This window comes from Hydra vulgaris, chromosome 01, assembly GCF_038396675.1.
Source record: "Hydra vulgaris chromosome 01, alternate assembly HydraT2T_AEP".
NCBI lineage: Eukaryota > Metazoa > Cnidaria > Hydrozoa > Anthoathecata > Hydridae > Hydra > Hydra vulgaris.
In genome coordinates this window covers 44,465,001-44,481,012 of record NC_088920.1, presented here as the reverse complement: position 1 = coordinate 44,481,012, position 16,012 = coordinate 44,465,001, and the positions used below count along the sequence as shown (strand labels likewise).

Here is a 16,012-nt window from a genome sequence, read left to right as displayed (position 1 = left end):
AAAAGTTGTGGGCCTTAATGCCTGCAGAGTCACTGACTCAAGAGCCAGGCCATTCAGTGTAATGAGCATTAAAGTCATCAACAACATTGATATTAACTGATCGATTAAGAGAAAGGGCTTGGTCGATTTGATCAGAAATAACATTCAAAAGAGTACAGTCTTGAGATGATGGATATAAAGCGATATAGAACAAAGAGAAAGGCAATAGAGTGAAGTGGTGCTAAACAAAAGCACATTAAAGAATTCAAACCTAGTTTCCCGTCAAATGGGTAAATTCTTACGAATTTCAACACAAATATATAATATATATATATATATATATATATATATATTATATATATATATATATATATATATATATATATATATATATATATATATATTGGCAGAAAACTGCCAACCTCATATACACTTCACTCTTTTGCCTTTCTCTTTGTTCTATATCGCTCTATATCCATCATCTCAATGGGTGAATTCTTACAAATTTAAATACAAATATATATGTATATATATATATATATATATATATATATATATATATATATATATTTGTATTTAAATTGAGATGATGGATATAGAGCGATATAGAACAAAGAGAAAGGCAATAGAGTGAGGTGTATATGAGGTTGGCAGTTTTCTGCCACCCTCAGAATTTTGAATAATCTTATTTGCTTCTTCAAATAAATTAAAAATGACAAGACAAATGTGTAATTTAATTCTTATTATATTAATGAAATTTTTTATTCAATCTCTGAAAAAACTATTAAAAAAGCAGCGAGACATTCATATTCACTTTCTAAATAGTGAAATAAAAATAGAATAAAGAATGTTTAGTTTAAATTCTATATTAAAGTTTATGTTTAAAATCAATCTAACAACACAATAAAAAAAAAAAATAAAAAAAAAAATAAAGTAATATTTTAATAAAATAGTTAAAATAAATTCAGGAAAACTTTTTTTTGTATTTCCAAAGTTTAAGCAATCATCGAGGTTTAAAAGAAATGTCAGCTCAACTCAACATGTGTTTTTCTTTCAATTTCACGCTAGATGTTTGCGCACTTGACAATTTATCAAACATTCAAATTTCAGAAAGAGCACACGTCGACATGAATGAATTTATTTTTCTCACTTGCTTCTTTTAAAAAAAATTTTATTTTAAGTCTTCAAAAATAAAAAAGAAGTTATTAGTTAAAAAGAAGTAAAAAAAATACTTATGATTTCAAGGCAATAAAAGAATAAATGAAATTCAAAAATGGTTATTACCATTATCATCTATTTAATTAATTGATTTAAAGTTCTTGGCTTTATAGTTCTACCATTATCTTTACTGTCATTGCTCTTTAAAAAAATTTAGTTTTGTTTTAGCTTATTAACTGGGGTGACAGAAGTTTTGCTGTCCATGTAACCAAGTCTTTTACCTTTATGAATGCCTTATTTATTTGTCTACGGCGTTTTTAATTTACACTGAACTTTGTGCATTGATTTGTTTTTTTCTTGTGTTACCTGTAAATGAAAACATAAACTATATTATTTTTGATATATTGTGAATATTTTATTAATATAATTGTTAAATTTATTATTTAAGAATTTTATGTTATTTATGAAAACATAAGTGCTAAATTATGTGCATAAAATTTAAATTAATTTGTTCTTTTAAGTAAATTTTAATGAATAATTGATGAAATAATTTCTTGTTTACTTTATATTGTTAAACAGTATTTAATAATGATTTAAAAATGTAAAAAGTATTAAAGTTATAAAAACTGTAGGTAGTATAAAAATATGCAGCCCTTGGAATTAGGAATGATGAGGTCAGCAAAAATTTGCCGACCTTAATCTGTAAGAGGTTGGCAAAAAAAAAATTGATACAAAAGTTTTACCATGAAACATAAAACAAGGTCTGTAATTATTTGTTGACTTTTAACACTTTTAGGTTGGCAGTTAGGCTGGCATTGCCAAATGCCGACCCTAATTCCAAGGGCTGTATATGCATATTAAATATTTAAAGTAAATAATGAAATTTCCAATTAAAATTTTTTTTAAATATATCAAAGTACGACTATGAAAAAATTATGCTGAAAAAACTTAAAGTTTGAGAATAATAAAACAAGTTTACAAAATTTGAATTATTTTTTCTTTTTAAGTATATTATAACTTAAAAAGTCATTAACTTTTAATGACTTATAAATAAACAGTTTAAAGTGAGAGAGCGACAAAGCAATTTTATAAGATCCAAATTAATTTGTTCTTTTAAAATAAATTTTAACTAATAACATTTTATTATTAAATGTTAATTATTAATCTTTTTCCCCCTACAAAATAGTCTGTACATTCATTCATGATTCTTACCCAATGACATTATCTACAATCTACTTTTATATTCACATCTCCCAGGTCTACGTAACCGGACGGCTCCGTTGGTCACTTTTTGCGATCATTGTATCGCATAAACAATTATTAATCTTTTTGCATATTAATTGGAAAACAAACACTATTTTAAATTTTATTTTAATTATTTATTTATATAGTGCAATGATTTAACTTAATACCTTTGAAAAAGTTGTCACTTCTTTACACTAATCAAAAATATAGTCCACTGTTGACATAAAATGCTGATCCTGCAGTTTCTATGTGAAGAACCTAAATGTTGATTCAAAATTAAACTTAGCCCTCGGAATTAGGAGGTTAGCTAAAAATTATCGACCTGTTTTAGGTCAGCATAAAAATTTGAAACAAGGGTTTGACAAATTGACAAAAGTGCAAATGTTTAGCATAAAATTTATAGAAAAACAATCGCCGAGTTTGCCAGTGTTTGCTTAAAAATATGATAAATGAATAATTGAACAATAATTTAGCTGCTGTTAATTGAATTATTTTATTAAGTATTAAAAAAGACCTTAGTTTTTATTTTTATTTTTTTTTGAAGTATTTGCTTTAGATATTAATTGAAAAGTTTTTGTTTTTTTGCTTTTATTTTAATTATTTTATTTAAAATTGAAACAAAGTTTTGAATTTTGTTTTTTTGCTGTTGTGTTTTTAAATTAATTTGTTCACAATTAAAATAAAACCTTTGTTTTAAAATTCTAAGGTTTGCAAAATATTGCAGACCTCTGATATTTAGGTTGGCTTTGCTGAATACCGACTCAAATTCTAATGGCTGAATGGCAGCCATTACTTAATTGAAAGCAAATAATCTAAAGTAAAAAAATGTTTTTATACAATTATTTAGAGATTCTTAAAAATAAAATATGATTTTTGATAATAAAATAAATTATTTTTAGTTAGTTTATACTGTCTAGTCTTTAAATAATCATAGGATCGGAATCATTACAATTTATTATGGTGATTTTTCAAAACTAACTTTTTGTTGTTGTTAATTTAATTGCTTTTTTGTTAGTTAAAGCTATTTCCGTGCTTTGAAGTATTTTTTTTTACAAATTTATTTCTATTATTTTTCTCTAAATATGTAAAATAGTTTGTAAAATAGTTAAACATAAACTTGTATTTTAATGTTTAAACATATAATTTTAATGTTAATATAATGCTGGAACAATTTTATTTCGTTATATTTAATTATAAAAAAAGCAGAATACAAACTTTAACACCAAGATTTGCAAAAAGTTATTGCATTAATATGTTAGTTAAAAAGCCATCAAAAATATGTTACTGAAAAAAGTCATCTTTCGAACACAAATCAAAAAATTTAACTTTGGCTGCAAAAGTTTAGCTTCTTATGGAATTATTGAATTAATAGAAAGAAAAAAAAAATTAAGTAGCCAATTTCAAGTCTTTATATGACCACGCAAATAATATTTTGTTTTGATGATTTAACCACGGTTTTTAACAAATGCGCTGCAATAATTGGCTTTTAAATACGTTCAAAATAAATAACTTCGACACGTTTATCTTTACTAACGCTTTTATATTAGTAAAACGCTTTTAATTAAACTAGCTAATGATTTTAATTAAAGTATCATGGAAAGTTGTATATTTTTATTTATATTATTTAATTATATAAAAAAAAATTAAATTTTATAAGCGACGACTTTAAGCAGTAAAGGTCTCTTTTATAAACTTTATATTAGAATTATTAAAATTTTTGTTCAGAAGAAGAAAAACTTTTTTGAAAGCTGTTTGAATTAAATAACTTTAATCTTTATTTGCTTTGTTATACTATTGAAATGCATTTAAATAAAGTAACAAATCACTGCTAATGTTTTTTTATAAAAACATTAATGAATAATATATATTTTTTTATATTAATATAAGTATTTATTTTTTATTATTAATATTTTAAATAAAAAAAAATTATTTAAATTTTTTAAATAAACAGATTATTTATTTTTACTTATTTGCAAAGAATTGTTAAGAATCTTTTTTTAAACTTTTAAATGTACTCGTTTATTAAACAATTGTCTGTTGTAAGTGGTTACTTTATTTAAAAAGGGTTTCGCATAATATTAAATTATAAAAACATTAGTAAAGATAAGCGATTCAAAGTTATTTATTCCAAAAGGTAATTTAGATAATCTTATTGTTATAGTTTATTATTTATTTATTTGTTTTTATTTATTATTTGTTTTAATTTTATTTTTGCTATTTTAGTTTTAGTTGTTTTTTGTTATTTTGTTTTTCGTTTAGAAGATTTGCTTCTTCAACAAAAAGTTTTTATTTAAGTTTCTTTAAGTTTCTTTTTTTAAGTTTCTTTAAGTTAAAATAATTTTTTAAACTCGTTTTTAAAACATATACAAATTTTCAAAACATATCAACAGCCTTGGTAAACTTAAGTAAAATCAAATTGTATTTGCGTGATCATATTATGATATGAAATCGTGCGCCTTCCTGGCCAAGCCTGCATACATACATACATACATACATACATACATACATACATACATACATACATACATACATACATACATACATACATACATACATACATACATACATACATACATGCATACATACATGTTGGCTATTAAGATATTATTAATGGTTGTTTAGGTTCCTTTATATACAGTTGAGGAGCAAGTTGAAAGAAGAGATAGAATCCATTTTGTAAAATTTGAAACAAAATATATTGAAGATTCTTTAGACTTTATACAGAAAAACCTAATGCATTCTGGTAATAGGAACATTAGTATCAAAGCTACTGGTAAGAATTTTATTGTTTAAAATATTTTTTGTTAATATTTTTACCATATGTTGCAATGAGCAACATTTGGTTTGCATAAGAACATTCAAAAGATATTTAAAAAACCTCTTTTGAACCAAACTTAAGTATGTTCATGCTTTGGTCAAATAAAAATGTTTTGTAAAAAAATTTGGTAATTTTAGCCTGGAAACAAAAGTACCCTACAAGCTCACCTCTTCCCAAACGTGAGCTCAATGAATTAATAAATTATTTAGTCTTACTATCTTCTACTAAATTTATCTACATTTTTTCAATATCATCTAATTATATTTTATTGTTCAAAAATTATGACCATGTAAAATTTACAACCCAGTGGCTTATCAAGGCCGATTTTGACACCGGTATACAGGTTTAAGCGCTCAAACATCTTAAACTCAACTTATAACAGTTTTATCTTAACAACAAGTTTGTCATAAAACAAATCAAAATAAAATGATTCTCTATTTTGCTCATTGTCTTGCTGCTTTGTATCATAACATCTCCTAAATATAAAATTGTTTATTGTTCCACTAAAACAACACATTTTTTTATTAATAATGAAATTTCTGATCCAAGTGGATGGGGTGGCAATAGGGTCTCCTCTTGCTCCCACTTTAACTAACTTATTATAAAGTCTGTTTCTAATGAATTTGGTTGCAAAATCATGTGTAAACAAAAAGCCTACATAACATGCAATTGCTCTAAGGAATTTAAAATCCCTATCAGACATTTTTTATATAAAAACTAAAAAATATAAATTTTTTCTAAAGGATTGATTTAAATATCTTCTAAAGATGTGCACAACAGACAAGTTGAAGCAATATATAATCATTCCAATAAAAAAACTTATAAGAAAAAATGAAAGTCAACGTAAAAAATTAAACCTAATTTTTTATGAACTCTTTTATAAGAACTCAACACAGAACCTAATTCTTTGTGTTCAAAGAAATAGAAAACGACTAAATAAATTACAAATCTAAGGTAAAATATATTTAGATATCTTTCTTCAATATTATAAAATGAAAGTTGTTTATATTTGTAGATACAGAGTTTCCAGAGCAGCTACTGCTTAACTGCAGCTGCCTGGCCAGGTTGGTTAAATCTGTAGTTGTAGTTAAGATGTAGTTAAAATCCATCACCAATCCAGATTGATTTCTGAAGATTTTATTGTTGAACACCAAATAACAATAAGAGCTCAAGCTTAAGTCATGATCGAGTTAAAAAATGAGACTCTATATACAATAGAAACATTGAACTTTGATTTATTTTGAAAAGACATTACAAAAGTTAAAATTGGCATAAAAGATTTTTTCTTAGGTATATTATAAAACCACACTGTATGCATTGAACCAGGTGATTTGGAGGACTTTGATGGAAGTAGAGATGAAACTACAGAGCTGTATGGAAACATTACATTATTTAAATTGTTTAAAAGATTTTCACAATCATCTGTGCTAAGAGAACCATCTGGTCGTAATAGTGGTGCAACAGAACTAATTGTTTACTAAACTAATTGTTTTTCACTTTTCAGCCTTAAAAAATCAAAGAAAAAACACACTAAAATAGTTGTTAATAATTTTTTCGAATGGATGTTTTAACCTGGTGTTGAAAACTTAATACAGACATTGGGTGGTGATTCAATCAATATTAATACAGGATGAGAAGGCAGTGTCATACAATTTATTGGATCAAAACTTAATAAAAGATTCAACTAATTTATATCCGCACTTCACACTAATGAACTTTTAAATGCAGTAGTGGCGTAGTGGTAAAGCGCTTGCCTCATCAGAAAGTTCTGAGTTCTTACCCACCACAACCTCCCCCCCCCCCTTTGTATTACCACACTTAACTTGTTTCTCTGCACAGCGGACTTGTTTTTGAGGTTATAGAGTTAAGAGAGGGTTGTAGCCACAATTAAAGCAGCTTGACCTTGACTGTAGTAGCCTTCATGATTTAGTGAGGTGAATTAACATTAAAAAAAAAAACTACCCCTTACACACCTTATAGTTAAATTCGACTGATGCTTTTAAACAATAAGTGGTCCAGTAAATTAGGAAAAATTTTCTATACTGTTACAGAGCTGAACACAAACAAAAACATTGAAACAGTAACTTTAAGTGAGCAATTTATTGTCTTGTCAGACAAAAAACTTAAGGGTTTTTTAAGATCTTTTGCTAAAATTTAGATGGAAAAGAAATAATAATATCCAGTTTGAAAATAATTCAGTAAGATGTCGCAAAATCCTAAGTATAAATACTGATGCTGATAAATTGGTAGATCTAATTGAGTAACAAGATTCAGTTTAGGAACCACTGCTTACAATATATATCATACGTCAGGCCTTGTTACGAGATTTCGCTGCGTAGCGAAAACACGTAACGCATTTCTAAGTTACTCAACTCATCAAATATATTTTGCATCGTTAGAAGTTATATTGTGTCACTCGCGTCTTTTCAAGTACCGCATTGTAATTAAAGTTATTTTATTAACGCGTTAAAAATCATACAAACAGTTTTTTTTTTCTCGCTATAACAAAAGTTACAAATAAAAGTTCTTATATAAAAAATTATTTTTATTATTTTTTTCAAATATGAACTAAATTTTACTTTGAAAAAAATATTTTTTTCATGAAACGTAAAATAATGTTTGTTTATTTTCTTATGATTTTTATGTTTATTTTCTTATGATTTTGGTTTTTGGTTATTTTATTAACTGTTAATAAATTTTTTCTTATTTAATAAATGAACTCATTTTAATGTTTTTAAACAAGAAAGAGTTTTTTTTTTTGTTTATCAGTTACCGATAACATATTCGTGATCATAATTTATTTTTATAAATTAAACGAACGTCATTAAAACTTTACGTTATTGAATTAACAATAAACAAAATATCTTATTAATAAAATATTTACATCAAAATAAATCGTGCATTTTTTAAACTATTATGACTAAAAATAAATTTTATATTTAAAAGAAATTTATATATTTAATTCCTTAAGATAAAACTTAAAACACCTAATTTTTTTAACTAATTTTTAACAACAACAAAAAAATTATTTAACAAACTGTTTCTTTACCAAAAAATCTATTAGTTTACAATTGCGGTTAAATACTTACGACTTTATTTCTTCTGAATAAACGTCACGTTAACGACAATCAAAAGATAATTTAAATATTCTAAAAGATATAAGTCTTTGCGTAGCGCAAAACTGCTGAACGCGTAGGCAAATCGCCTTTTCGCAAGCAAAATGCGAGCTGCGTAGCGCTTCTTAACAAGGCCTGATACGTGAATATTTATATTAGTCAATTAAAACATTTCAAGACAAATACGTTCAAAAATTACGAAAAATCACTTGTTTTCATGTCTTTTCAACCTCTTATGCACAATGTAAATGGTATCTTGTAGTAAACCTCTGTCATGACTTTCATCAACAAAATCTTGCACAAGTTCGATGTGGTGCTCAACCCTGTCATTTACTACTTCTAGATTCTCCACTTGATGTTGAAGATGTCTGTAGGAATCATTTTATGTGTCATTATTTTATATATTTTATAGAATTTATTTATATTTTTATCATAAAATCTATTAAAAAAGTGTAATTAATAAACAAATGTAAATTAAGAACTCTTATTTAAAACATAAAATTTTTATACAAAAAATGGAATATTATGTTTTAGAAGAATTCAGATTCAAATATATTGTTTTTGCAATATTTCTTTTTTTTTAAGCCGCATAAATGCTCGATATAAATAATTGCTTCTATGTAAAATTTTATCTGACCCTTTAATTTTATACTTTTCATATAAAAGAAATTTCTTAAAATATATAATGGCTAATGATGATGATGATCGGTTTCCTTGTAAATCTTCCAAGGACTAGAAATGGCAGAGTAATGTAAGAGTACTGTAAGAGAGTAATGAGGAGAGTTCCCTGGTAGCTAAATGTTGCAGAAGTCCTTCTCCAGGGAGAAATTCTTTTCCTTGGAGTAGCAGGTATCTTCAACCAGGAACCTCAGATACATCTTGCAACATATGTTCAGTTCCACAGAGAACTAATAGGTTTAAAAAAACAATCTACATGCTTCAGCATCTTCTACATATATTTCCACCAAATCAATAGTACCAAATATTTGGTATTATTTCAAGATTTAAAATATTTAGGAAAGCTTTTACTAGATAAAAAATATGATAATAATAATAGCAGCTGTGTTTTGAAACAAATATGTAAAGACTTTTTCTTTTCTTCTGAATTTTGTTTAGACTTCCCACACTCGAAAAAGTTTATTGTTGAATATATTTTGGCTCAGGTCAAGTAAGAATAAACAAAATGCAAAACTAGCCTGTGTACAAAAGACAATGTTAAGATCTATGCTTTGCATTGCAAAGGAGTGCAAGAAAAGCAACAGGGGAGTGATTTACTGGAGTATGTATTCTAAGAGAACTGTTAAATCTATGGGTTTAATTCAAGATTTCGGGTTACAGAACAAGTAGTGAAGAAGAAGCTTGAGAAATCTTATGAACACATTCAAAGGTGGCATAGTTAAGCTTGACACTGGGAAAGAATCATAAAATGATAAAAAGAAAAATCTTATTATGAAAGAATCATAGGTAGCGAATAGCAAATGTTTATGAAATGATAAAAAGTATGCATAAAGATGAAGAATATAAAAAAGAAAAACATGTCTAAAAAAAATGTCAAAGAAAATTGTTGTAGAAGAGATAGAAAGGATAAAAAATTTTATAATAGAAATTAAAGTGTACAGCTACTGATACTGACAGTGATTTTGAGCCTTGCCAAAAAAACAAGGTTAGTAAAGATAGTGTTTCCATGGAGCTTTCAATTAATGATGTTTTTGACAAGTCGGTTCTTTTCTTGACTATGTACAAGGTTCAAGCTGAAACTTCACTTCTGTCCTTACGTTTTAAAATTGATGGTTTTGATTGAAATACAATTTCTGTATCAAAGAGTATGATGTGTTAACAACATATAAGATGTAATAGAAACATTTTTATGGCTAACTATTGCAAGTAAATGTTCATATGTTTGTTGAATTTCTGTATCAAAGAGTAGTCTACATAGAAACAGAAAAGTTGTGATTGAAAATGAAGCTGGAATAGTGGGAGAAGAAAATCTGGACAAAGTTCGGGATTTAAAGGTTGTCATTGATTTTGATACAAAACTGATCAAACACTATGGAATTGACCGAAAAAAAATCTGAATCTGTAGGAAGGCTAGCTCTCATTATATCATCCTCCGGGTCAATGAACCCTTAGATTTCTTGTTAGGAATTCTAGAAACTGAGTCATCTAAAGAGCAGGATCAAACTATAGCTATTCAGAACACATTAGAGTATTATGAACATATAACAAATAAGGGTATTATGAGCTCACTGAATAGGTCATTAGTTGTAGTGCAGATACAACAGCCTCTAATACTGGAAAATACAATGGGGGCAATTAAGTTCTTGGTGGATCTTGTGCCTAAAAATAACTATGTTATGGTTGCTCTATAGGTAATTAAATATTTTGATAACATATTTTAAAATTTTGTCTAACTGTTGCTAAAATTTGTTCATTTTGTATCTTTTGAGAATTGTTCTTTTATGGCACCTTAAATCTGAATGGCATACTAACTCTCCATCATGTGCAATATATAAAGATTTTCTAACTCTGACCAGAAATGAGGAAAAGGGCAAATAGTATTGATCAATTGATTTTTTTCAATTACGGGAGGTACTGATTTTCATAGAAGCGTATTGGATACTAAGAGTTTCTGCATAACAGCCTTAAAGCAAGATTGCTTTTAAAGGGGATTATAAAGTCCTTTGTGAGCTAATAGTCATTTACCTTGATGGCCATGTACCTGGTTTCCAGTTTAAACAACCAGGTGCCCATCAACAAGCAAGGTTCATGACTGGTTGTCTATTCTTGCTTACAATGCAGCTTACTTCATTGTCACATTTTATGGAGCTCCATCACATTTTATGGAGCTCCATCACATCCACACAGTTGTGAGCAATAAGCTATATATATCCAAGTTTGGTCCTCAAGCTGCTTTATGCAAGTCTGGACTACCTCAGAAGCTGTTATCTTTTGATTGTCCACAACCTGATGATTTTGAAAGAGAACAACCTCTCTATTTCATGTGGTTTTCTATGTCAGTTTTGTCCGAGTTGCTCGGATACCATGGAAGTTGTGCAAATAAAAAAAATGAAAAGAGGTTGGAAAAGAAATAAAGTAAAGTGATTTTATGTAATTTTTATGTGTTTAATAAATTTATTTGTCTTCAAGTGTTGTGAATGACCAATGTGTACAAGTATCAACTCTTTAATGAAAGTTTGTTTTTTTTAGACCAAAAATAACTGAAAATTGACAACTTTCTACTAATCGATCTATAAAACAAGGGCAAATACTATGCCACTTCGCATATGAAATAACCTTGTACTGGAATCCCTCAACTCTGAGACTTTTTTTTTTTTTGGTGGGTCCTGGTACCAAATAAGAATATTTGTGATAGTGTGCATTTAAATTCTTGACTAACTTGACCAAAAAGAATTTTATATATATGTATGTATGTGTGTGTGTATGTATATATATATATATATATATATATATATATATATATATATATATATATATATATATATATATATATATATATATGTATATATACATATATATATATATATGTATGCATATATATATATATATATATATATATATATATATATATATATATGTATATATACATATATATATATATATATGTATGCATATATATATATATATATATATATATATATATATATATATATATATATATATATTAGGGGTGTTCAAAAATTAGGTCATGGAAAAATTTTCACGAACAAATAGGCAATTTTTTGCAGACTATAATAAAGAAATTAAAAACTGCTTTTTTTTTTAAATATTTTTTTTACCTCGCGCTGACCTCATTAAGTTTTCAAAAAAAACTTTTTTTTTATAAATTCCATGATATATCGGTAAAAAAATTAAAAAACTGGATACTATTTTAACAAATCAATGTTTATGTTCCTTAAAAGACATATACCAAAAGTTATCATTGTAGGTTCATTTTTATGCTTTGCCCCAGACCTGTAACCATTGTTGACACTTTTTACCAGTTGCAACCAATCAATCAATGAAATCCAGGTTTTTGGCGATGGGTCTTCTGATGAAGATAGAACTCTAATTTTTTTTATGTATGCTTAAATAATTTATAGAAGCAAAATGATCTGCAGTGTATTTAATAAACCACATAAAAAAAAGGGTGTGGGTGTGTGAAGCCGACCTCAGTCATCTGAAAAAGAAAGGGGGGGGGGACCTTCCTCAACATTCAAAATATTTTGGTTATTTTAATTTATTTATATTTTCTAATTATTAGAAATAACCAATATGGATTGGAAGGGATTTAGCAGTATTAGCAAGAAAACAGAAACGTGTTTAACAAGAAAAAATATGGTTGCATCATTATTAATGATGCAATCATGTTTTTACTGGTTAAACATGTTTCTGTTTTCTTGCTAATAATAATGAAATCTTAAAAAAAAATAAAAACAGGTCATAAAAAAATTAAAAACAGATAAGACTTATTTAGTAATAATAGAAGATTTGTAGAGAGTTGTAAGTTTTTTAGTTGTAGAGAGTTGTAAGTTTTAGTTGTAAGAATTTTAATATAAAAAAGCGAAATTTTTTTCTGTGATTTAGCTACTTAGTAATTTTCTTTGTACAGTTGTTACAGTATTTTTAAAAGCTTTTTTGAATCAAATGGCAATTATATAAGGTATTCAATATAAACTATTTAAATTATTGATAGAAATAACAAATGAGAACAAAAAAGAGAGAATTACAGCCTGTTGACATTGGTTATTACAGCTCTCACAAGCCCAAAAAAAAAGATCATAACAAAAAAATTGAGTTTTATTAATATCAACTAACATAACTTGCTTTACTTTTTATAGGACTTTTTTGGGCAAGTACTGATCATAAGGCACTTATTAAAGCTATCAAGATGGATAAGTTTATATTTAAGGAAGACAAAGCAAATGACATTGTCTTCATCAGAGATCAGATAACAGATCGCAAGATATGTATCAAAGATCTGGGCAAAGCCAGAGCTGACTATTCAAAGCAAAAAGAAAAGAGAGATCTGGAAAGAGTGACTAATAGAATACCTTCTATCACAGATGCTTAGGATTCAGTACTTAATACTTCAAATTCATCTGACACACTCAGTGGTAGTGAATATCAGCCTAGTCCTGCCAAAAATAAAGCACATCAAATTCTCAGCACATTGACATTAGCAAAGACACCATACATAACACAATGAGAGCAGCTCTAGGAGCCAACATATCTGCCAATAAAATCACTGCTACTCTAGCATAGTTAATTATTGAAGGGGGAGGTAATCCAGATAGGCTGCTTCATTCGTATTTAAGTGTATATAGAATGAAAAATAAGATATTTGATAAAGATTTTGAAAAGTTAAAAAAAATTATTGCAATATCACATCAACCACAAGGATGGCAAGCTTGAATTATATTTTAATGGCAAAATATTAAAGGATTTAATACCTGAGCACTGTGACAAAGCGAAGGACAGGATCTGTGGACTTGTAACTTTTGCTAGCAAAAATTTTCAGCTAGTTGCATCTGGCCAGTGCCAGATGCACCTAGCAGTGCATCTGGCACTGCTAGGTGAAATAACCTTGTACTGGAATCCCTCAACTTTGCACAAAATATATATATATATATATATATATATATTTATATTTATATATGTATATGTATATGTGTGTATATATATATATGAGGGGCTATTCTAGGAAAAAAATTTGGGCGGCGTTACCGCCTTGTCCTGAAAAAATTTAGCGCAAAATCGGCATTTTTCACGAAAAAAACTATATTTGCCATAAAAAACGTAAAAGAAAAAAAAAAGACCAACACTTACGAAAACAGTCTAGAATAGCCCCTGTATATATATATATATATATATATATATATATATATATATATATATATATATATATATATATATATATATATATATATATATATATATATATATATACATACATAGTCTTGTATGGTAGTTAAAAAGTTTCTTTAATAAACTGTATTTTTAAAGAGAACGCTATTAAACCAAACCAGAAAAAAATTAAAAACTTAAAATAAATTTTTTTTTCAAATGATAGATTGCTTGCCCAAACCAAACACTCAGTCAATGTAACAACACTTCCTTGTAGCAGGAGGCTATAAGGTAGGTCGATGTAGCAGCACTCTCTTGTAGCAGCGGGCTATATGGTAGTCAACTTAGCAGCACTTCCTTGTAGCAGCAGGCTATAAGATAGTTGATGTAGCAACACTCCCTTGTAGCAGCAAGCTATAAGATAGTCAAAGTAGCAACACTGCGCATGTTTTAAAAACATCTTTTTTTAAAAAAAGAAGAAACACTACTAATTAAAAAAACATTTTATATTCATTATTACATCTTTTTAAAAATTGATAAAAATTAATGTACTTCCGCATTATTTTAATAACTTCAACATTTAATTGCTTCAGCATTAAAAACATTTAGACAACATTAAAATGTAGCTTATTTGTTAACGTCGTTAAAATGTTCTTGAAAGAGAATTTTTTATACTAGTCAAATCTCTTTAATGGTAATATATATATATATATATATATATATATATATATATATATATATATATATATATATATATATATATATATATATATATATATATATATATATGTATAGATCTATAGTTTGTTGTCTTTGGGAAGAGTGGAAGGAAAAAAGTGATTCTTACGTCAACACATACGTCACTTTTAATTACTTTTGACTTTCGTCCAACATTTGCGTGTTGGACGAAAGTAAAAACCATTAATTTAATTACAAATAAATTGTTTTAAAAAAAAACCACAAAAATGCAAATTTAATTGACCAGAATGTTTTAAAAACATTCTGAATGTTTTTAACAATATAAACAATGTTTTTATTTTTATTTTTTTTAATGAAATGTTTTTATTTTAATTTTTTTAATAAAATGTTTTTATTTTTATTTTTTTTTACTGTAAATCATGCGCGGAGTGTTGCTACATCAATTATCTTATAGCCTGACTCCCAAGAGAGTGCTGCTACATCGACTGACAAATAGCCTGACTCGCAAGGGAGTGTTGCTATATCGACTGACAAATAGCCTGACTCGCAACTGAGTGCTGCTACATCTACTATCTTTTAGCCTGACCCGCAAGGGAATGCTGCTACATCGACTGACAAATAGCCTGACACGCAAGGGAGTGCTGCTACATCTACTATCTTTTAGCCTGACCCGCAAGGGAGTGTTGCTACATCAACTGAGGGTTTGGTTGGGGCAGGCAGTCTCAACTAATAAAAAAAAATAATTCCGGTCTTGCATTTTAATTTTTACTTTTTGTCAACAAAATATGGAAAAAACTTTCGGACAATATCTTAGGGTTCTATATATATATATATATATATATATATATATATATATATATATATATATATATATATATATATATATATATATATATATATATACAGGCTTCGGCAGGAGTAAAAACCGCACGGGCTATGAAAAGCCCGTCACAAATAGACTTTGCGGGCTAGGAGGGCCGCCCGTCTCGCTGATCTCGCACTGGCTTTTACAACTTTAAATTTTTTTTTTTTAAAGTTTATAAATTTATCTTCTATTTTTGAATGAAAATGTCATTGAATATGAAATATTTTGTGAATTGAACTAAAATAATAACTTAGATAATTGTTTGAGAGCTAATTAGAAAAAAAATCT

General features: G+C 27.1%; 1 protein-coding gene across 1 annotated transcript in view; it reads left to right on the top strand.

Moving 5' to 3' along the window:
- The window catches only part of LOC101239525 (4'-phosphopantetheine phosphatase), a 116,163-nt gene that overhangs the window by 26,147 nt on the left and 74,004 nt on the right, over window positions 1-16,012 (top strand). Inside the window, exon 3 of the mRNA XM_065788299.1 lies at window positions 5,005-5,155. Within this exon, the coding sequence (XP_065644371.1) occupies window positions 5,005-5,155 (151 nt within the window). The remainder of the gene's footprint in view (window positions 1-5,004; window positions 5,156-16,012) is intronic.